Here is a 22,553-nt window from a genome sequence, read left to right as displayed (position 1 = left end):
AAGAAAGTTGAATTTATATTGTGTTGAAAATCATTTATTTTCAATGTTTCCAAATTTTTTCAATGTAACGAAGCTTGATAAACAATATTTTTTGGTTTCTGTTTCGGTGCGTAAATGTACAGAGAAGATGGTTTTCCAAATCGTGAGCACGCCACGTATGTATATCCGGCCGTGTGAAAAACATAGCATTTCCAAATTTATGCCACACACTTCTAGCGACTATCCTTGTGTCCTATTGATTCTCATCTCAAATGAAATTTTCACTGGAAACGGAATGCGTTGAGACGCAAATAATGCGGTGTCATACCAAGCCTCTCCAAAGCACTTAGAAATTCCACTTGATAATTCGCGGCTTCGTCTCATTGTCAAGACGATCGATCGATTTGTATGAGCGCAAGTCTCCCGGAATTTGACTTTAAATCTTCCAGTTTAAGTCAACAACATCGGTATTTTTGGCAGCTAAAATTGTGCGTGCACTCAAGAAATCGTAGTTACGATAATTTGGCCAATGTCCGAATTTTCTTTATGAGTTTATCTATCATGAATTGATAAATGGCAGATGGAATTGATATCAAACCGCCGGAAGTATCAACCAGAATTGACACATTTCCAATTCTTAGCGAATACGATATAAAATGTCTTCGACAATGTAATTTTTGTTCGTATACCATAATTGAAGCGGATTTGAAGGTTATATGTCGAAATGATCTTCCCGAAAAGTGTGCGAACTTCATTTGCACCGCATCGTACATATTTTGCTGGCTTGCTTCTAAAAAAATTGTACACACCGTACCATTTACAGTCGGAAGGTCGTTTTTCCGGTGGATTATGTAAATTCATCGAAATGCATTATTTCAGAACACACCTGGATGTCAATCTACTGGTTGGCCTTCCTTTCTGCGTAATTTTGTTGCTGGCGGTGTTTCCACTGGCTGCACTATATTCTCTGGGTTGAAGTACACTCTTTGGCCATTCTCCAAATTAAGTGCGAGACGCACAACAGTAGGAAAACGTCCATGAATTGCAAAAGTAATTATCCTACAAAGCGCTTTATTGTTCGACCGTATCGTTCAAGACCAATAACCGCCATGTTGCATCCTTTGGTGACTTACTTGCAAACATATTTGATCGATTTCACCAAACTACAATATCAAACATTGACATGAGATTTGAATGTGAATTAGACAACAGTGGCGAATAAAGTACGATCCATATGTTGTCAACTTCGATATTCACTACTCTAAGTTGTATGGTCGTCTGATGATCTACGACGATAGAGTGGATATTCATCATTTCCAGTTTGCGATTCCGAAAGAAAGGCAAGTGGATAGTGTTTCGTGCATTTATTGTTAGACATACAAACCGAAGTGGGATTGTGGTGTCGGCAAGGTCCATGAACCATATTGGTTTTCATCACTTCGTTTAATACTGGACCTTTCTCTGCATCAGGAATTTCCGCAGAAATGATTTCATCAATTTGATCTGGTGGAACCACTATCCACCATCCAAAGAAGAACATCGTAACTGCTGTTTGAAAAGTCGTGCTGTGACAACGTGACGATCGCTTGCTGATTGACCCCGATCTATAATTCCACACGTAAGGCATCGCATCCTGGGAGTACTCGTTCATGTGCCTTGGCGTTAATGGCTAGTTAAAAGAACACCGACCGATATTAGCGGGACCTCTTCGTGGCTTCGTAACAAATTTCAATCTATAATTGATCACTTCGTTTGAAACACACCTAAAGTTTTCACTGAATAATTCTCAATTTTTTTTTAAAGCCGGAATAAAAGAGCAAACGACCGAAATTGAACGATTCAAATAATTTACAAATCAAAATATCGAAAAACAATAGAAAAAAGAATTGTATGAAAAAAGTCAATTTTTGGAATATTTATATATATACATAAGTATGTAGATAAATGAATCCCTATTTCCCTGGTCTCGCCATACCTGAGGAGGACTTTACTAATTTTATTAAATGAAAAAAATATATATATTTTCATAATAGCGTTTATTCCATAGGGTTCCATAATTTCACTTATATTTTTACAAATCGCTATTGAACAACTTGGCATTTTGAAGTAAACATCTTCGCCTTTGTACTTCCCTTTCAAAATTGTGGCTTCGATGACGTTGTTCAATAATTTCTTCACCGCAAGCCGGGTACCATTACACAGACGTGTCGGGTTTATGTTCCGTAACATAATAATTACTTATCCGATTTTTAATTGCAGATTATGAGGTGGTAAGCCGGGCAATTTCAGCGAATTTAAAAATTCTGTTTGATAATTGACAACTTTATCTTCATTAGTAATGGAATCAACTGATTTGTAATTCTTCAATTCGCCAGCTATTTTCTCTTGAATATGAAAATTCATTTCATTCACATCAACATTTTTTGCGGCCAATATAACACGTTCGCTTAACCAAATGTGATTTACGTAATTTTGAGCAATGTTTGGGAAAACCATCTCCATGAGTTCGGTCTTTGATTCACAAAAGTTACAAAAGTTGGTAGGGAAGGTAATGTATCCAGGTGATGCATCAACAGCAATAATACCATTACCAATATCGAGCAGTTGTTTGGAAAACACTTCTCCAAACTGGTCTTCCTGTAATTCGACTCTCATGTTTATACTTAATTTAAGTGTTTTAATGTATTTCCATAAAATGGACGACTTCAAACAGGCATTCAGTTCATCAGCTGGCGTTGAGCGTGGAACAACTGGCAATATTTGTCGAAAATCACCTGCCAATAGTATCATTGCACCACCAAACCGGCTTTTGTTATTTCGTAAATCTTGCATCAAGCGATCTAATGCCTCCAAAGATTTTTTGTGTGCCATCGTACATTCATCCCAAATTATCAGTCTTGTTTGCTGCAGCACTTTGGCAATCGCAGAATTCCTCGAAAGGTTGCAAGCTGGAGTTTCATTAATTTGAAGGTTTAACGGCAGCTTGAGAATTGAATGAGCTGTTCGACCGCCTTCCAACAACGTAGCTGCAATACCTGATGAAGCTAGGGCTAGTGCAATTCCATTTTGCGACCGAATTGTTGCCAAAATCAATGATAACACTACTTTCATGAGCGTATCGTAAGCATATTTTTGTTGTTGATTTAAAAGGGGAACTGTTCTATCAACCATTTCTCGTAATGTTTCGGAATCGTATTGGGCTTCGCGTCTCAATTCTTGATCAAATGAGTCGAACATTGGACGATTGGGTCCTATCATTCCTATTTGTATTAATACATTGTTGGTAAGCATCAAGCACATGTCCTCAATTAAAATTAATGCTTCATTGTGAATTTCTTCGTTCATTTGCAAATCTGCATTCGATGTTCTAAGACGCATCTGATAGAATATATCTTCCGCTATATGATCTTTGTATTTATGCCATAAATCAGTCGGTGCTGATGGGAAGCATGTAGACAAAATTATAGAAAATAATGTTCGTATTTGTTTAGCATTTGACGAATGACGATTTTCCAAATGTACGGCCAAGTGAACAACAGTAGGATGTCGTTCATGTATTGGAAACGAAAATATACGCCACATGCCTTCGTTACTACTAACATAGCGGCCCATTTAATATTGAGTGACTTCATCATTTGAATTTTCGGCAGCAACTCCGAAGACAGCCATTTTACGGAATGGCAAAATTCGACGTTTATGTGTTATTTATATGCCTTGCAGAGTAATGGTGAAAACGGAACAACCCAACGATTATCAACTTCAATGTCCTGTCGATTTACTTTGACTTTCCATTGTCATCAATGGATCGGCGGCGATAAAGTGGATATCCATCATTTCCAGTAATAGTTTCTGTTACTAATTGTCTTGGGTAGCGTTTTGAACATTTTCCTTCAACCATACACGGAGAAATTGGATTTAATATTCCACATGGACCATGTATCATATTTTTTGTAATAACCTCATGTAACAGTGGGTCTTCATTATTATCGGGAATTTCTGCTGATATCACATTATCAATTTCATTCGGTCTTATCCTCTCAACCAACCAAATGAGGATATGTGCATGTGGCAATCCGCGTTTTTGCCACTCAATTGAATACATCCAACAGCGCGTCTCGCCGAACACGCGATGCTTAACAATAAAATCCATGAGTGATTTTAATTTCATTTTGAATACCCTTGCAGTGATATCGTGATAGGTGATTGGCTAGTAAATAATTCTTATTGAATTTCTGTCCACTTTGGATTGCATGTGAATGTGATAAACAAATCTGGTGTGCCATAATGTCGTACATAGGACATAGCATCTTGAGCATGTTCATGCATATGTCGCGGGCTTCCGACGTATGCTGCTGGGAGAATAGTTGTTCTGCCAACATTCTGTGCGTTTCCATCAGCATTAATGGCATCCCGAAGATGAATATATTCCTCGGAACGGAGTTTTGTCAATCGTTCAGTTTCAATTTTCACATACATATCCACAGCATATTGGTAAAATAGACGCCGACACTTTAAGATGTGATTGTCCTCATTTTCCCGAACCATCAGTCTGTATGAATAATAATTCATTGAACTAACTTTTTTGTTCGTTTCAGCACCTATAAACAATTTTTTTTGTTATTAATTTGATAATATAAATTTTAAGTTAGTAAACATATATTTTAATGTGGTAAACATATATTGTTAATTAATTTACCTGTAACTGGATTTATCATCTTATTTGAAAAATGATAGCCGTCTTCACCTTGCCAAAATAGAATAGGATATTGTAAGGCATCATATGATCGATGTGTTTCAGATACACGCTGAAGTTGATCGTTCCGTCGAAGTAAAACAATGTCTCGGTTTTCTAAATTTTCTCCCACGACGACAATAGCCACTTCATCAATTGTTGGCGCATTAAAACGTCCAGCATGTTGTCCTGCAGGCGCCTTATCGGCTCTGATGACAATTTTATGATTATCTGATGGCATGCGGTCTAATGCAGTTGTGAATAATGCAACTAATTCATTGTGTTGATGGAAAAATGTTTGAAGTTGTTCCACAATGGATCTTTTCACTGAGTTGTTGTGTGCGCAACGCTGATCGACTTCTGGCCCATTTCCGGAAACCAATGAATGTAGTGGCTCTGGTGGTGGTACCAATGACGTCAATTTGACTTGGCCGCTGGCGCAACACAATCCAGGGGCTTCATTTTTGAATTTCAATGCATTGCAATGTGGACATACAATATTCATTGGTCCAATAGCAACAATTTTCTCTGAACTGTAGGTAGGTAGGTAGGAGTGCCGCCCTATCGGGCTCAATTAACACTTGATGTGCCATTTTGATGCACTGTTCGTAGAACCTCCTGTATCTGCTATTACGTTTCACATTCTCTTTCAAACCATTTTGAGGTTTCGATGAAACTACTTATGTCCGATATACTTTTAGTGGAAATCCATTCAAGGTTTGGTGCTAGATGGATTCCAAGTGTTTTGTGTCGGATCTGTGCTAGAGCTGGGCATTCGCAGAGAAAGTGGAAGATTGTTTCCTTGTTCCCTGCTACTCCGCAGCCACGGCAGATGTCGTTGTAGGGCATACCCATTTTGGATGCGTGTTCCCCAAATGGCCAGTGCCCTGTTGTGGTAGCTGTTACTCTGTAAATACTTTTCCTTGACCTATTTAGTAAGCCGTTGGTTCTTTTCCTGTCATATGTCGGCCATAATTGTTTAGTTATGACGCATTTCGTGATGTTTTTCCACCTGTTATTTTCAATTTGTTGAAATTGTCTATTGATCTCTCCTTTGATTGATCCTAGCGGACTTGGTATTATCTCCGCCTCGGATTCGTTGAGGAAAGCTCCTGCCTTTGCCAACTCGTCTGCTTTTTCGTTACCGAAAATGTTCCTGTGGCCGAGAACCCAGTTCAAGTTTAGTTGGAGCTTGTCTTTTATTGCGCTTAGTGCTCTCTTGCAGTTGTGTACTGTGCTGGAGTTTGTCATGGGTGAAGACAAGGCCAGGAGCGCCGCCTGGCTATCCGTAAATATAGTTGCTTTGTTTATATTCCCGTGCTTTTCTAATAGAGCTTCGCAGGCTTTTTCTTTGCCTAGTACTTATGCTTAGAAGATGCTAGCCGAGTTCGGTAGACGTATAGAGAGAGATATGCCAAGATCAGAGGAGAATACCCCCGTGCCTACTCCACACTCCATTTTGGACCCGTCGGTATAGACTGAGATGGTATCCTCCTCTTCTATTGAGCCTCTTCTCCATTCTCGTCTAGATGGTATCCTTACCTGGAAGTATCTATTGAAATCCAGCTTTGGGAGAATGTAGTCTGATTTATTAATGGTGAGCTTGTTTAGGATTACACTATGTCCATAGTTCTGCTGGTTCCAACCTCCCAATTCTTTTATTCTTGCCGCCGCAATAGCTGCTGTTTTTTGAATAAAAATGTCCATTGGTAGTTGGTGCAGGATCACGTTGAGCGCATCAGTCGGACATGACCTGATTGCCCCAGTAACACCCGCACATGCTGCTCTTTGTATACCATTTAATTTTTTAATATTGTATTGCTTGTTTAGCGCTGGCCACCATACCAAAGCTCCATATGTAAGTATAGGTCTTATGACCGCCGTATGCATCCACTTGACTATACTTGGTTTGAGGCCCCAATTCTTGTTGACGATTCTCTTACAAGTATAGTAAGCCATGTATGCTTTGTTTATTCTTTTTTCTATATTTATTTTCCAGGACAATTTGATGTCAATCTCCACCCCCAAGTATTTAGCTGTGGGGGATAGAGTGAGTATTGTACCGTTTAGTACCGGAAGTTGAAACTGAGGAATTTTGATTTTGCTTGTGAATAGCATCAGTTCTGTTTTGTTCGGGTTAACTCCTAGTCCATTGTTTTTAGCCCATAGGTTTAACCTTCGAAGTGCTCTTTCCATAATCTCGCTGACTGTTGAAGGGAACATGCCTGAAACCAACAACACTATATCGTCTGCATACGCCACTGCTTTCACTCCTCCACCGTTTAGTTGGAGGAGTATTTCGTTCAGCGTTACAACCCATAGGAGCGGAGAGAGGACCCCTCCTTGAGGCGTCCCTCTACTCACATAGCTTGTTTGTGTTGCAGCGCCGTTTGAAGCTATAATCTTCCTATTCTCAAGCATCGATAGTATCCATCTGCACACAGTGTCATCTATGAGACCATGTGCCAGAGAGTTAATTATCGCATTTACTTCTATGTTATTGAAGGCGCCCTCTATGTCTAGAAAAGCAGCCATGGTGTATTGTTTGTGGTGCAGTGATTTTTCAATTACGCTTATCACCTCGTGAAGGGCGGTTTCGGTTGATCGGCCTTCATGTACGCATGTTGGGACTTCGATAACTTCTCCGCCATTATTGTTCTTACGTGTAGATCTATTAGTCTTTCCAGTACCTTCAGCATAAAGGAAGTAAGGCTTATAGGTCTAAAGTCCTTGGCATTTTCGTGTGTTCTTCTGCCGGGTTTTGGAAGGAACACAACTTTACTTCTTTTCCAACTTCTTGGGATGTAGGATAATATAATGCTAGCTTTGTATATATTTTCAAGTCTTTGAACCATCGGTTCTACCAGTTTTTGCAACATTATGGGCATAATCCCGTCAGGACCTGCCGCTTTAAATGGTGCAAAACTATTTATGGCATACTTGATTTTGCTTTTGTCTATTATTTGGCCTTATAATCTGGTTGAACCCTCGTTGAAGGTGTTTGCTGACTCCCGGGGAAGTGTGTTGTAATTAGTACCTCCAGAGACTCTTTTGCCGAGGAGGTCCAATAACTTCCCTCCGTCCTAATGTAGGCAGCGTTAATATGATCTTTGGATAGCATTTTGCTCAGCCTAGAGGTTTCTCTGCAACTTTCTATCGATGTGCAGAAAGATCGCCAAGAGTCGTTTTTTGCTTTCCTGACTGCTTTTTTGTATCTTTTCATAATATCTTTATATGGCTGCCATATTTTGGTTCTAAAACTCTCATTGAAAGCTTTCCTTAGTTGTGTTCTCAAATTCTTGAGTTCACTGTTCCACCAAGGGGGAGACTTTCTCTTTTTCATAACTGTTAGCGGAGTAGATTTATTGAAAGTTGTGGTTGAGATTTTTTCCAACTTCTCTACTTCTGAATCTAGTTCTTGAGGATTTCTGATACTCTTATTGCCTCCCTTTTCGAGGCATTTTGTTGCTATTCTGGTATATTTTTCCCAAGCTGTTCTTCTAGGGTTTCGGTATGTGAGAGGAGCACTGTACCTCCCGCGGATGCTGAAGAGTATCCAGGAGTGATCCGACATGGAAGGCTCATCGGATACCCTCCAGTTATCCACAACGAGACTGTTTGTGTCTGTTGATAGCGTGAGGTCAAGCACTTCCTCCTACCCCGGAAACCTATCAGAGCTTGGAAAAATAAAAGTTGGCTTATCGCCCTTGTTGCATATGCTTAGATTACTATTTAGAATATACTGCAAGAGTGACTCACCTCTGGTGTTTATGCTGGAGCTACCCCATACGGTGTGCCTTGCGTTTGCATCAAACCCTATTAGGACATCCTCTTTCCTATTTTCCTCTACTAGTCTGGTGAGCGGGGTCGGTGGTATATCATCGTCATGGGCCAAGTAGGCCGAGACTAAGAAGAAGGGCTTTTCCTTCTGTTCCACCTTTACCACTATGATATCTGCTGTGCTGTAATTAGGACAAAGAAATGCATTTATACTTTTATTGATAAGAATGCATGCCCTAGGTTTACCTTTGTTCCGTGTGTAAAGCAGGTTATAGTTGCTGCTGTTTAGCCCTTTAATGGTGTCTTCTTTGACCCAGGGCTCCTGTATTAGGCTGATGTCGATGCTCCCATCGTTCATAAGGGTTATCAGATTCGCTGTAGCACTCTTCGAGTGCTGCAGGTTTATCTGTACGCATCTAAGGTTGTTATTGGGCATCTCGGGTTTTTCGATGCCCACTTTCCTTAGCAACTGGCTGGCGTCGTCGACCTCTTCCGTGTCGTCTTCGTCAGCCGCTTTGTCGCCTTGGAAGATTTTCAACCTGGCCTTGCGAATTCCGAAGCTGATTTTATAGTCAGTCTTCTTGAGAGCCTCAATGGACTCTTCGCAAATGGCCACTAGTATTGGTCTGCTGGCTTTATTTGGTTTTTCCTCCTTTATCACCTGCCACTCATCTATACCAGGTATAGATTTGTTCTGCAGCTTGATACACCGCAGGAGTTTTTCGCCTGGCTCCTCTAGTGGGGGTAACCAAATGCGAGCACGAGGTCTCTTTGGATTGTCCCTGGCGGGTATAAGCCTCAATTGGAGGCCTACAAAGGCGTTGCTGATTTTAGCAACACTACCCGTCAGGAAATCCAGGGAGACCTGGTCCGCGCACTTGATGACCCTGTAGCCCCTGAGGGTCTCAGAGGAGTCCAACTCCGGGTGAGGACCCGCCGGATTGTCGAGTACATAGCTTAACACCATACTCGACAATCTGACGTCGATCTCCACCCATCTTTCCATCTCTGAACTGTAATCAATTGCCACATTATAACAGAATGTAGCTCTGTGGGGATTAAACACAACATTTCTTTGTTGATTTTGATTTCTTTGTAGTTCATTTCTTTGATTTGTTCTTATATTTCTTTGACTTGCCGTATTTCAAATTCTGCGGCCTAAGTTTGTACGTCTGGTTGGTGGCATTGTTAAAAACGAAAATCCAACTGAAAATAAAATGATCTCATATTTTTTCTGTTTAACCAGGTATACCAAATTGTAATATTGTGTAGTCAGCAAAAGTTACCAAAAATCGATATAAGGTGAATTTAACTTACCGTGATTAATAAACACTTATTAGCAAACAAAAAACTTCTTAGTCTTCAAAACAAAACGAACTTTATCAAAAACTTAATAAAATTTACATGAAAACAGATTACCACAATTTTTTTTTTTAATTCAATGACGTTGACATTTAAATTGAATTACGATTACATTCGTTACGCGCGTTTTTTAAAATATGCAAAATGAAATGTATATTTTTCAATCTGTCTGAGAGATTTTTTTAATATTTTTTTCCACAAGAACCTTGTACAGAGTATTAGAAAACTACAAAAAAAAAATCAGCCAAATCGGTTCAGCCATTCACGCGTGATGCCGTGACAACGCATGCTTTGTTCTGGGTGAAATTATGTGTTTTGAAATAAAAAAAAGTTGAATTTACGTTGTGTTAAAAATCATTATTATCTTATTTTGATAAGCAACATTTTTTGGTTTCTATTCCGGTGCGTAAATGTACAGAGAAGATGGTTTTCCAACTCGGGAAAACGCCACGTATAATTGGCGCGCACCCATGCAATCGTAGTTACGATAATTTGGCCAATTTGGCATAAACATTCGTGATGAGTTCATATTTCGTTGAAGTGAATTGACAAAAGGGAGGTGGAATTGATATCAAACCACTGGAACCGAAATTTGCCTATTTCCAATTCTTAACGAATACGATGTAAAATGTCTTCGGCAATGTACTTCTGTTCGTGTTCCATAATTGACGCGGATTTGAAGGCTGATATGTCGAAATAACCATAGCGAAAAGTGTGCGCAATGACTCAAATCAAACTGAACGACGTACATTTATTAATAGCAACCGAAGGTACTATTATCAATCGTAGTTTTTCGGGTGGATTATGTAAATTCGTCCTAAGGAATTAGTTGAGAACACACCTGGATGTCAATCTATTGGTTGGCCTTGCTTTCTGCGTACCTATTTCTTCGGCGATGCATTCCATGCATAATATCAAGGCATTTCCAAATAGAGCAATGTTCTCACAAACGAATCACTGACGCAAGTTGAGAAAAAACTCGTCAATGTAAATTTTGTTGTTGGAAGTGTTTCCGCTGGCTGTACTGTATTCTCTGGATGGAAAAACACTCTTTAGCCATTCTCCAAATGAACTGCGAAACGCACAACAGTCGGAAAAGTCGATTTCACCAAACTACAATATCAAACATTGGCATGAGTTTTGAATGTTAATTACTACTCTAAGTTGAATGGTAAATGTCCTGCCATTGTCGTCTGTTGAGCTACGACGATAGAGTGGATATCCATCATTTCCAGTTTGCGTTTCCGAAAGAAAAGCACGTGGATAGTGTTTCGTGCATTTATTGCAAGTGGGATTGTGGTGTCCGCAAGGTCCATGCACCATATTGGTTTTCATCACTTCGTAGAATAATGGATCTTTCTCCGCATGAGGAATTTCCGCAGAAATGATTTCATCAATTTGATCTGCTGTAACCACCATCCACCATTCAAAGAAGAATGTGTGCGTGCGGCTAACCTCTTTTTTGAAACTCAACAGAGTACATCCAGCATCTGACTGCACCATACTTGTATATACATACGTTGCTTCAAGATAAAGTCAATCAAGCATCGTAGCTGTTGTTGGAAAAGTCTTGCTGTATTATCGTGATGATCGCTTGCTGATTGACAGCGATCCATAATTCCACACATATGTCATCGCATGCTGGGAGTCTCATGTAGTTCATGTGTCTTGGGCTGCCATACGTTGATGGCAAAAAGAACGCCGACCGATATTAGCGCGATGTCTTCGTTGCTTCGTAACAAATTTCAATCTGTAATTGATCACTTCGGTTGAAACACATATAAAGTTTTCACTGAATAATTTTAAATAATTTTTCTTTTAAATAGCCGGAATAAAAAAGCAAGCGACCGAAATTGAACGATTCAAATAATTTACAAATCAAAATATTGAAAAACAAAACAAAAAATAATTGTATGAAAAGTCACTTTTTGGAAATTTCCAATTTTTCGACTTTTCCTTATGAAAAGTATATGGTTTTTTTATATCTAACCCTTTCCAGATCCACAGCGAACAACTTCTGATGTCATGGGGATTGGTTCCGCCGTTCTCGAGCGTTAGCGTTACTAACACACAAACAATCATTTTACTTACATATGTACATATGTATGTATATATGTACAAAATAAAACGTTTGTATGGGAAAAAGAAAAGGGCTGTTTTTAGGGGTTTTCCGGCAACTTTCGTAATTTTTTCTTACATAAGAACCTTCTCCTAACAACAAAACAATCAGCCAAATCGGCCAAATCGGTTCAGCCATTCACGCGTGATGCCGTGACAACGAAAACGGTTTCATTTTTATACATAAGATGTATATATATGTAAGATTTTTATATAACGTTTGTATGGGAAAAAGATCCTTGTCCTTGAACCTCAAAGAACATTTTAAAAAAGAATTGGCAAGATTGGTCCAGGCGTTGTTGAGTTATGCGCTTAGCAACACATTTTGCGATTCGGTTTTATATCTAAGATTATTTTTTATCTAATTGGTGTAAAAAATTTTTTACCATTTTCCAAAAATAAAATCGACAATATAATACAAAATAATCACGCATATGTACATATGTGACTTTTTATATTTTTTCTTCAAAGCATTTCTCTTTATTCATTCTCGCGTGAAACAAGTCGTTTTACATATGCATATTTCTGCCAGAGAATGTGATCATTTCTGCTAAATAGCAGCAAACATGGTGAATTCCTTACTTTAAGTTTTTCAGCTCTGTTAGCCGCCCAATCGAGCATAATACAAAATGCAATTTGCACCTTCTCTATATCTTTATCTTCTCTAGTTGAACCAACGAGTGTGTTTTACGTATACCATGCAAATTATGTTTTTCGCGAACGCGGGGTGGTTTTTAAAAAGATTCCGAAAGATATGATATCACTTATATTTATACAATTATATTTATACAATTGATATCTTAAGCCTAGATACAAAGTTTTATCTTACATTCTAAGAAGTGCAGAGCTTAGACGTTAGATGATGTGCTGTCTAATTCTACTTAAAGCGTGCCATAAGTTATACAAGGTGTGTTCCAAAGTAAACAGGACTTAAAAAAACAGAACAAATGGTTTTTTTCTTCAAAATCAATTTTTTTTATTCAAAATAGTCTCCTTCTGCTTCAATACAGCTTTTTGCACGGTCCAAAAGCATGTCGAACGAGTGTTTTAGCTCGTTGGCCGGTATGGCCGCCAGTATGCCGGTGCAAGCCTTTTGAATGGCTTTTACGTCTGCATAACGCTTTCCTTTTATGGGCAAATGTATTTTTCCGAAAAGGAAGAAGTAGCACGGTGCCATATCAGGTGGAAACGGTGAGTGGTTAATGGTTAAAATGTGATTTTTGGTCAAATAATCGTCCTTCGAATGCTAGATTCTGAGCAATTTTTGGTCGTCAGTCAATTTGTGCGGAACAAACCGTGCACAAATCTTTCGTAAGCCCAAATGTTCGGTCAAAATGCGATAAATCGATGTTTTGAAGATATTCAATTCCATTTCCATGAATTTCAAAGATGATTTCGGCTGATTTTTGATGAATTCACCCATAGTTTCAATGGAATTTCCGGTGATCACCGATTTTGATTGGCCCACATGTTGATCGTCATTTATGTCCTCGACAACTTTGAAAACGTTGAAACCACTCGTGCATTCTGCATAGGCAATCATCGCCATAAACTTGTTTCATCAATTGAAACGTTTCGGTAAACGTTTCATCAATTTTAAAACAAAATTCAATCTTGGCTCCTTGTTCGAAGCTCATTTTCGCACCGATAACACAAACATATCCAAAGAAATGTTATGAAATTCTCACTGGACAATCGATAAAGATAGCAGATTCTAACGCACCAGTCTAGTCAAAAAGTTCTGTTTACTTTGGAACGCACCTTGTAGTTTATGGCCGCTTCCTAATTGGGGATGTGTCAATAACATATTTGACTCATTCGTTTAAAATTGAATTTGTATGATTATAATCGTAAAAAATAATTATTGTTTATTTTTGGCATAAGTGCCGTTAGCTATTGGTGGCGTTAACTAGCATAATTGATTTACTTATAAATAGTTTTAATTATATATTAATATTGCCTCCAAGGACATCTATTTAAAAGAAGTTATTCATTCGTCCAAACCATTGTACGCCATATAAGTAAGTGTACAAAATTTGTATACATTGAACTTTCTTGGTGTAACCGGGCCTTAACGTTTATTTACATTAAGCTCATAAACAGCTCATAGGTATCAAAGCTTTTCTGAAGGGTTGGAAGAAGACAGGCCAGAAAGCTTTCAAAAAGGTTCACACATCTTATTATTGAGAATAAAGCTTATAGCTGGGAGAATAACAGTTAATGAGAATACATGTAGAAAGTTAGTTTCACTTTGGCATCGAAACTGACAACTTGAATTAATTATACATATGTACATATGTATATGCGCAACATTACCACCAGAATTTCGAAAGTGCTACGGGCTTTAATAAAATGGCCGAAGCTGTGTAAAATGTATTTGTTTGTGGCTCAACTATATGAGTAGATTTATGAAATATACAATAGTAAATCGGTGCAAACTATTAAAATGCATCCTTGAAAATTTCATGTTTTTTTACAAAAATAACAGACGTGAGAACATCAATGTGAGTTATTAAATATTAGTAGTGCAACTATGTATCTTATTACCCATAAATATTGATTCTAGTCACAGCAGTGCTCATCGCTAAGAGTAAATAATCAAAAATTATCGTGGAGGTATAAGGAGGAAAGAACATTTCTGTTGGCATAAGCGTGATAAAGAATGTTAAAGCGCATTAATACAAGTTGAGACAATTAAGAAGTGTCGAATTGTTGGAGAAAGGTGCATACTCATACTTACAAATGCGTTCAGGAATGGTGGGTTGTCACTCAGCTGGTTGGTGTAGTTTCTTTTTTTGCAATTACTTTGACAAGGTTAACATGGGTTTTCAATAGCACTTGTTGCTCGCTCACTTGTTACTTCCGGATTGCCCATTTTTTAATAACAAGAATGTAAGACTAAAGAAATGTATGTATTTATTATTTATTCTTACCTTATAGTTACATGTTTAGACAGAAAGCTTTCTAATTGTGGTGGACGTTGTTAAATTATCTGACAATTGCCTTTGAATTTCTATATTTGCTTTGGATGTATGCACATACATACATATGTCGAAGTTAAATGGTCTTCAAAACGTTTAATGATCAAGGTTTATACACACACATATCAAATTTACAATATTTTTAACTAATTTCACATTCTAATGTCTATCAACACCTTACCTTAAAACATTAGTCTATCATTATTTAAAAAGTGCGGGTCTAATATGTCTTTTCACCGATATATAATTCCTTCAGGATTCCTTGCATCTAGCATAAGGAACTGGACAACTCATAACGCTTAGCGACTTTTGTCTAATTTGACCTGTCAGAAACATTCGGCACCTTTACTAACCGGCTACGCCAGAAAGTACTCATATGTTTATACTCTTGTAACGGTTTTTTGTTGTAATCGGGTTAGATTGAGTAAAACTTGAGATATATTAGTGAAATTTAGTACTTCTGTTTTCAGACATCGTAAGATGGTATTGCAGATGGGCGGTATCGGGCTCCTGCCACGACCACAAAACCAGGAAGCGTGTTACTGTTAAAAACTACTAAAAGTTCGATAAGTTAATAAATAAATACGACAGAGACATATAATTTTACACCCGGGATGGTATGAGAAAGCTTAAGGGGGAGCCTGCTTTAGAAGTTTAAAAAAATCGATTTTTTGTTTTGCTAAAATCTCTTTAAAAATAATCTAAGAATATGTCCCCAAAGTTATAGATGGGAATTCGGAATATTTTCGAAGCTAGAAGGGAAATAGTGACCGAGCCGAGCAGACCGAGCAGATATATGAGCGCTTGGACAGGAAGTGAAAACTTTGACGCGCGTTTTCTCGGTTTTTCATTTTTACGATTTTTCTTAATTGGCGGGCAGGATAAAAAAAATCTAAACGTCGTATGGAATTGGGGCAACGTTTATTATCTTTGGTATTAAATTATCTTCTATTTAAACTAAAGAAAAAATAAGCAAAGTCAAGTTTTAACATATTTTTTGAAACAGCATAAAGTCAAATTTTTTTGATCGAAAACCACTTATTTTTCAATTAAAAAAAAAAAATTAAAATTTTACAATTTTTTTTGGAACTTTTTTAGTTTAACTAGAAGATAAATTATTAACAAATATGAATCTCTTTGAATTTTTTTTTCCGACAGAAATTGTGACCTGCATCCTGCCCGCCGTCCGACAAATGCACTTGCGAGATGCATTGGGCAATTGCTTCCCAAAGGCAGAATATCAAAGATTTCGTATCAAAAAAATGTATGTATATTAATCAATTATTTCTTTCCCTCCCAAAAAAGTCCTCAAAAAAATCGAATTTTTTAAGTCTCTAAAGCAGGCTCCCCCCTTAATAAGCTGGGATAAAAAGTGGACGATGGGCACGTCACCGTCAACTTTAAGGTGAAATCACATATCTCGGGACCTGCCCGACCAATATCAGTATAGAATATTAATTTCACATTCCAAGTAACAGTTCTAAAAGGGGCGAAATCGGACTGCAACCACGCCTACTTTCCATATAGCCCAATTTTAAATTTCATCTGATTCTTTCCTTTCCAGTGTATAAATCAAGAAGGAATTAATTTAATGGTATAAAACTGTACACGAATAATGGCTTTAGAGTATGCCACCTTATGACGAAAAACTGTTAAAATCGAATAAAAACTGTTCAAGCCCCTAGGTATCGCATATTTGAACCCAGGTACTTATAGCATACTTTTAAAGAAAATATTTTACCTAAACATAGTAGATCAGATAACTTCAATACCTAATATGAACATATCGCATACGTCTACTGATTGTATGAGAGAGAGTGTACTTTATGATTATGATAATTATGGTAAATCTCCTTACGTTGGTATAGTAACTATGTACTCTCAGTTATACTGGTTACATGTGTATTTCACAACATCTAGTGACAATCAAATATAATGTGGGGGATGCTGTTCATAGCACTCTGAGAATACCAAACCTTTATTGACAGCGGTTACAAGCTCAATTTTCCAAACCTCTGAAGACACCCTTTCATAACTCCATCTTTTTAAGATAGAATTAGAACAAAGGGATGAATTAATGGAAAATATAATATTATTTTTGATATGAGCACGAAAAAGTAAGGATAAAAAATAAAAACTGAGATTTAAGCATTTAAATGTTATTCTTCTTCCATTTGCAAATCAAAAATAAAATATAAAGAGAGAAAACCTAAATACGTAGCGTATCCATTAATTCAAATAATCATTTATAGGTCACGATTCCTACAAAATTTATGACTGAACCCCAATAAGTAGTTTATGGTAAGGTGGTCTGGACAGAAGTGCCAAACTCGCTCATAATACAATCTATGCATATCAACTCGGAACTTTAATGGAATATCAAATGGAATACCAATGTCAAAAAAAATTTAAAGAACATGAAAGTCTAAGCCGTTTAACATGTTCACCCCAACATGGAATAAATAAGGACACGACTTCAATAAGCAAAACTAAACAAAACTCACCTCCATTTGCAATAATACAGAAAACAGATGATATGTGTTCACGTTCACCTGAGTCAACAGTTAAAGGCTCTAAAGCTCCAAGGTAAAATTATTCAATACATTAATATACATACATATTTGTTTACAATAATTATACCCTGAACAGGATATATTAATTTTGCCACGAAGTTTGTAACACCCAGAAGGAAGCGTCAGAGACCCTATAAAGTATATATTTAAATGATCAGTATTTTGAGCTGCCATGTCCGTCTGTCTGTCTGTCCGTCTGTCCGTCTGTATGTATACGAACTAGTCCCTCAGTTTTTAGGATATCGTTTTGAAATTTTGCAAACGTCATTTTCTCTTCAAGAAGCTGCAACATATAGCTGTCATACAAACTGAATGATCGGAATCAAATACTTGCATGGAAAACTTCCTCATTTGACGACATATCTTCACGAAATTTGGTATGAGCTATTGTTGATAGAAATAATGTAATATCGGAAGAAATTGTTCAGATCGGCTCACTATAGCATATAGCTGCCATCCAGACTGAACGATCAGAGTGAAATGCTTGCATTGGAGATTTTTTCAGTTAACGAGATATATTCTGAAAATTCGTCGTGGTTACGTTTTTAGATTTACTTAAACACATAGTTGCTAATAGAAATGCACCTGTGAAGGGTAGCTTCGGTGCAGCCGAAGTTAATGTTTATTCTTGTTTTTTTGTAAACACACCATTTTATAAATTCAAATATTAAAAGGACTAAGTACTAATTTCGGTGCAATTTAAATCTAGATAAAGAGTGTAGTAATATGTATTCGGGTATTATTGAAATCAGAATTATCATAATCACTAAACCGATGTTTTGAAAATGATCGAAAAATTATTTTAAAATAAATAAGAAAATCCAATAAATAAATAAATTCATTCACGCACTTATCTTAATGGCTGTTATAAAGTTTTTAATTAGCTGATAGATGATTGATTCTATATATTCTTTTATATCTAAAAATATTTTCTTCACCTTGAGCAGATTCCGTCACGACAAAACTTCTCGGAATCAATATTAAAACGACCTTGGGATTGGAGCCCAATATAGCGATATTAGTTGTTAATGATCATGTTAAGATTAGAAGACGTAAAAGAATTGTAGATTCACCACGTAAATACCCATATTTTTTTTTCATGCAACATTTTGCTAGAGAGTATAATAGTTTTGTTCATGTAACGGTTGTACGTATAACCTAAAACTAAACGACTTAGGTATAAGGTTATATACATATACATAAATGATCAGGATAATAAGATGAGTTGAAATCCCAGTGTCTGCTTGTCTGTCCGTCCGTGCAAACTATAACTTGAGTAAAAATTGAGATATTTGGATGAAACTTTACACACATGTTCCTTGGTATAAAAGTAAGATGCAAGCCGCCAGTAAAGGAAAACCTATAAAGTGCCATAACTAAGCACTTAATTAAGAAATAGAGCTGTAATTCGGCACAGGGGATGGCAGTCGCAAAGAGAGCCCTGTTCAAGTCAAAATAACCAAATTCACTCAAAGCAAATCCCAGAAGAACCCCTGCCGATAGTGTGAAAATAAATCAAATCCCAGCTTACTTTCAAAAGAACGATTAATCAATAACTAAATACGCCAGTGACACATTTTACATTTAAGATGATAGGAGAGGCTCAATAGGAGCCGGAGTAAAAACTTAACGATGGGCATGGCACCACCCACCTTTAGATGAAATCACCGATCTCAGGATCCGCCCGACCGATTTCAATCAAATTTGGTACTGGGCATTTTTTTCACATTCCTATGTAACGGTGCGAGAATGGGTGAAATCAGGGTTCAACCGCACAAATCAAGAAGCAATCAACATAGCGAGATTAGCACAAATAATGTCTTTAGTCTTTGCCTCATGACAAAAGTTTTTCAAATCCATCAAAAACTGTTCAAGCCCCTAGATACCGAATATGTTGCCCCAGTACTTATAGTTGGCTTTTGATAGAAAATATCGGTCAATGTGTGAGATATATATTTGAAATTCAGAGAGAATCCTTTCCTCATAGTGGTGTATCTGTGTATCAAAAATGGATTGAATCAGGTCAATTCTTCCTTTAGCTCCCATATACCTAACTAATATAACGGGTTTCAAACTTCCGGGTGGCTTTATACTGCATACATAAGTCAATATGTGAGTTATCTCAATGAAAATGAAAGAGCGTGTTTTACAGATAACAGTGTATCTTTGTGCCTACACATAACAAACATATGATTGGTGATGGTACCTTAATGAACCTCAGGGTACATTTTTATTAGTATTTGACATATTAATAGTATGTAGTATTAACAAAAATAAATAAAATCGGGTCGATACCCCAACTCCCATATAATACACAATGATATTCTTAGGTTGCACCCGAACTTAATTGTCATCCTTCCTTATTTGTTTTCCATAACTTATACATAAATGCAATTGGAATTTATATATTATATATATTATTTGAAGTCAGTGGTAGTTTAAAAGTACAGAATTGCACTTCAACAATTGCACACATTTTTTTTTTCAATTAACCGAAAAATCAGTTAACCGATACTCGTTTAAATTAACATTTCGTTCAAATACAGAAATATCGCTTAATTGTACAACATTATCAAAAAAAAAAATTGTTCACTTTAAGGATTTATAAAAAAATAAAAAAACATAAGGCACAAACTAGTTCATATTATTGTATATACATATGTAGTACTTGCATTCAAATATTAAGAGATCCTTTCTGAACAAAAATATCTTGAAATATATGTATAACGGTATATTTTTTCAATAACACATAGTTTTAACCAATTATGCAGAAAAAACAATTAACCGGGTTCAATTATGAGGAAAAATTTAAATGTATTTTGTATACATATATGTATGTATGTATATATTTGACTTAAGCCGCTAGACCAGTGTGACACATGAAAAATCTGGCGATTTTCTCGAATTTTTTTAAGTGAAAGTATGCGATTGAATATTTCGAACTTCTTTGACCATAATAAGGTATATTTTTAGATTTGTTTTTTACAAAAATGTTGAAAAATAACGGAGTTATGGGCTGTCTTCGGAGGTGCCAAAAAAAGTGCCCAAACTGCTGGCGTGATTCCGGCCGTATGAGTAGCTGAAACAAAAAAATTTGAAAAGTTTTTTAAATTTAAAAATATTTCCTATACAATGACTGAATGAATGACTAAACTGAAATTAACAAAATGGCGTAATTTTGAAAAAAAATCTTTTTTTAGGTAAAAAATGGTCGACTTTTAATGCCAAATTGATAATTTTCAACCAATCAAAAAGATGATTGTATAGTAAATGTCATTGTATAGTAAATGTATTCAAAAATACTTTGTTTTAATTTGAAGTCGATCGGTTTATTTCTCGTTGAGTTATGACGCCAGCAATTTTGAAAAATATCGTTTCGAGAAAAACGCGCTTAAAGTTTCACTTATGCATGTGCGATCTGAGCGATCGCTCTTTAGAACGCTGCCATCCAAAAACAATGCAAGATACGACCTTCCCGATTTCACAAGATATTTATAAAAATATAAGCTATTGAAAAAGCAAATAAAAATTTTTTTTTTGAAAGTGTCACACTGGTATAGCCCCTTAAGTGGGTGATTCTGTATATACTAAGGTCAATGATGAATACTACTCATTTATGTGTTGTACTTACTTATGAACGTATTTATACTCGTACTTCTCATGTACGTATTTGCTAATCACCGTTATTATAAACCTAGATGTTTACCCGATATTAATTCCTATGATTCAATGAGGCAACCACCATCAAGTCCATCCGCACGGAGACCCCACGGATCTCAAAGCTCATACTCCGATCCGTTTATAATGGCTAGTAGAGGTGTACATTTGTCTCACATGAATGAAAACCCACGTAGTCCGAAAATAACAACCACTTATGCTAATGATAGTTATGATGATGCCTCTTCAACACCATCCTTTTATCATACACCGACTTCTGGTTCACATAGCCCGAGAGGAATTTCATCCCACGAAAACTCAATGGATTCACCATCTTCTGGAACATTTCTTAGCGGTCCAGGAACATCCTCACCTCGACGAAGTCCTAACTCACCCAGAAAATTTGTATTTGAGGCCATTAGCCCAGTCATGGATTACTCTTATAAAAAGTTTGAATACTACGAACCTATTACTCCTGAAGATGAAATTTCTAACGAAATCTATGAAATAAATACCATTGAACATTTCGGCACATCATCACGAATACCAACCTCACCAAAAATATGTGAAGCAAAAGGAAAGAACACAAAACCACTTTTGCGTTCCTCACCTTTAGAAAATATTTCTAATTTATATGAAAGTCAGCAAAACAGTAAGGAGATGAAGCCGCCAGAGTGGGAAATATCTCAAATTGATCAGCATTGTTTGATTAGTAATAATTATTATATGAAAAGAGATTCGTGTGTTACGGAGAGCACACAGCTGTCATGTGACTCAAATGACACAACTAATTGTACGATTGCTACTGTTACCACATCTTTCTCTGAGCAATCAAAAATTGATTCTGTTTTGGAAGGATTTGTATCAAAAGAGGCGACCCCATTTGAGTTACAGGGAAGAAGTAAACATCGAAGACACGCTATCAATATAACTTCCAATCCCTGTTATCAGGTTAGAATAAGTCGTTTAAATCTGGAAGAGTATTAATATAAATGAGTTTTCTATAGGTATTACACAGTTCACACTCTACTTTAGATCGTACCTGTTCAGACAGTGCGGCATCACTGCAGCACCGTAAATCAACCAGTGATTTGACTGGAGACTCCGAATGTGTTCTAAATAAGAATAAAATTTTAGAAGAATCAATTTCCACAAGCTATAAGCTCAGGCGGAGGGGTAGTTCTAAAGGCGGTCTGGCATATTTAGCTAGTCGCCGTAGTTCACGGGAGTCTATGAAAAGTGTGTGCTCCAACACATCTGTCTTTTCCAACGATGATATTGGGCCATTAGCTTTTCAAGCATCAAACCGCGGACGACAACGTCGAACATCAAATTTCCTTGAACTACCAGGTTGTTAACATGCATATGACT

At 36.9% G+C, this 22,553-nt stretch overlaps 3 protein-coding genes across 10 annotated transcripts in view; 1 reads left to right on the top strand and 2 right to left on the bottom strand.

Annotated features, from left to right (window-relative positions):
• Positions 1-2,217: 2,217 nt before the first annotated feature.
• On the bottom strand, positions 2,218-3,591 carry LOC126755742 (uncharacterized). The gene has a single exon (XM_050468485.1). The coding sequence runs from the start codon at positions 3,589-3,591 to the stop codon at positions 2,218-2,220; it is 1,374 nt and encodes a 457-aa protein (XP_050324442.1).
• Positions 3,592-4,200: 609 nt separating this feature from the next.
• Positions 4,201-5,216, bottom strand: LOC126755741 (uncharacterized). The gene is made up of 2 exons (XM_050468484.1): positions 4,676-5,216; positions 4,201-4,577 (listed from the first exon to the last, which is right to left on the bottom strand). The coding sequence occupies exons 1-2, from the start codon at positions 5,214-5,216 to the stop codon at positions 4,201-4,203; spliced, it is 918 nt and encodes a 305-aa protein (XP_050324441.1).
• A 9,010-nt stretch (positions 5,217-14,226) lies between these two features.
• LOC126754510 (uncharacterized) overlaps positions 14,227-22,553 on the top strand; it is a 46,477-nt gene continuing 38,150 nt past the window's right edge. For 4 of the 8 annotated variants that reach the window (XR_007666298.1, XM_050466551.1, XM_050466550.1 and 1 more), the window contains exons 1-5: positions 14,227-14,475; positions 14,538-14,863; positions 17,205-17,538; positions 21,224-22,133; positions 22,190-22,532. Coding sequence is in view for 7 of the 8 variants with exons in the window: in XM_050466551.1 (XP_050322508.1) it covers positions 17,324-17,538; positions 21,224-22,133; positions 22,190-22,532 (1,468 nt within the window). In the remaining variant the exon portion in view is untranslated. Of the gene's footprint in view, positions 14,476-14,537; positions 14,864-16,110; positions 16,217-17,204; positions 17,539-21,223; positions 22,134-22,189; positions 22,533-22,553 lie in introns of all 8 variants that reach the window. The other 4 variants (XM_050466549.1, XM_050466546.1, XM_050466545.1 and 1 more) reach the window with 4 other exon arrangements.

Source organism: Bactrocera neohumeralis, chromosome 4 (genome assembly GCF_024586455.1).
Source record: "Bactrocera neohumeralis isolate Rockhampton chromosome 4, APGP_CSIRO_Bneo_wtdbg2-racon-allhic-juicebox.fasta_v2, whole genome shotgun sequence".
Lineage (NCBI taxonomy): Eukaryota > Metazoa > Arthropoda > Insecta > Diptera > Tephritidae > Bactrocera > Bactrocera neohumeralis.
Note: the sequence above shows the minus strand (reverse complement) of the source record. Positions and strands in the feature narration are given on the sequence as shown.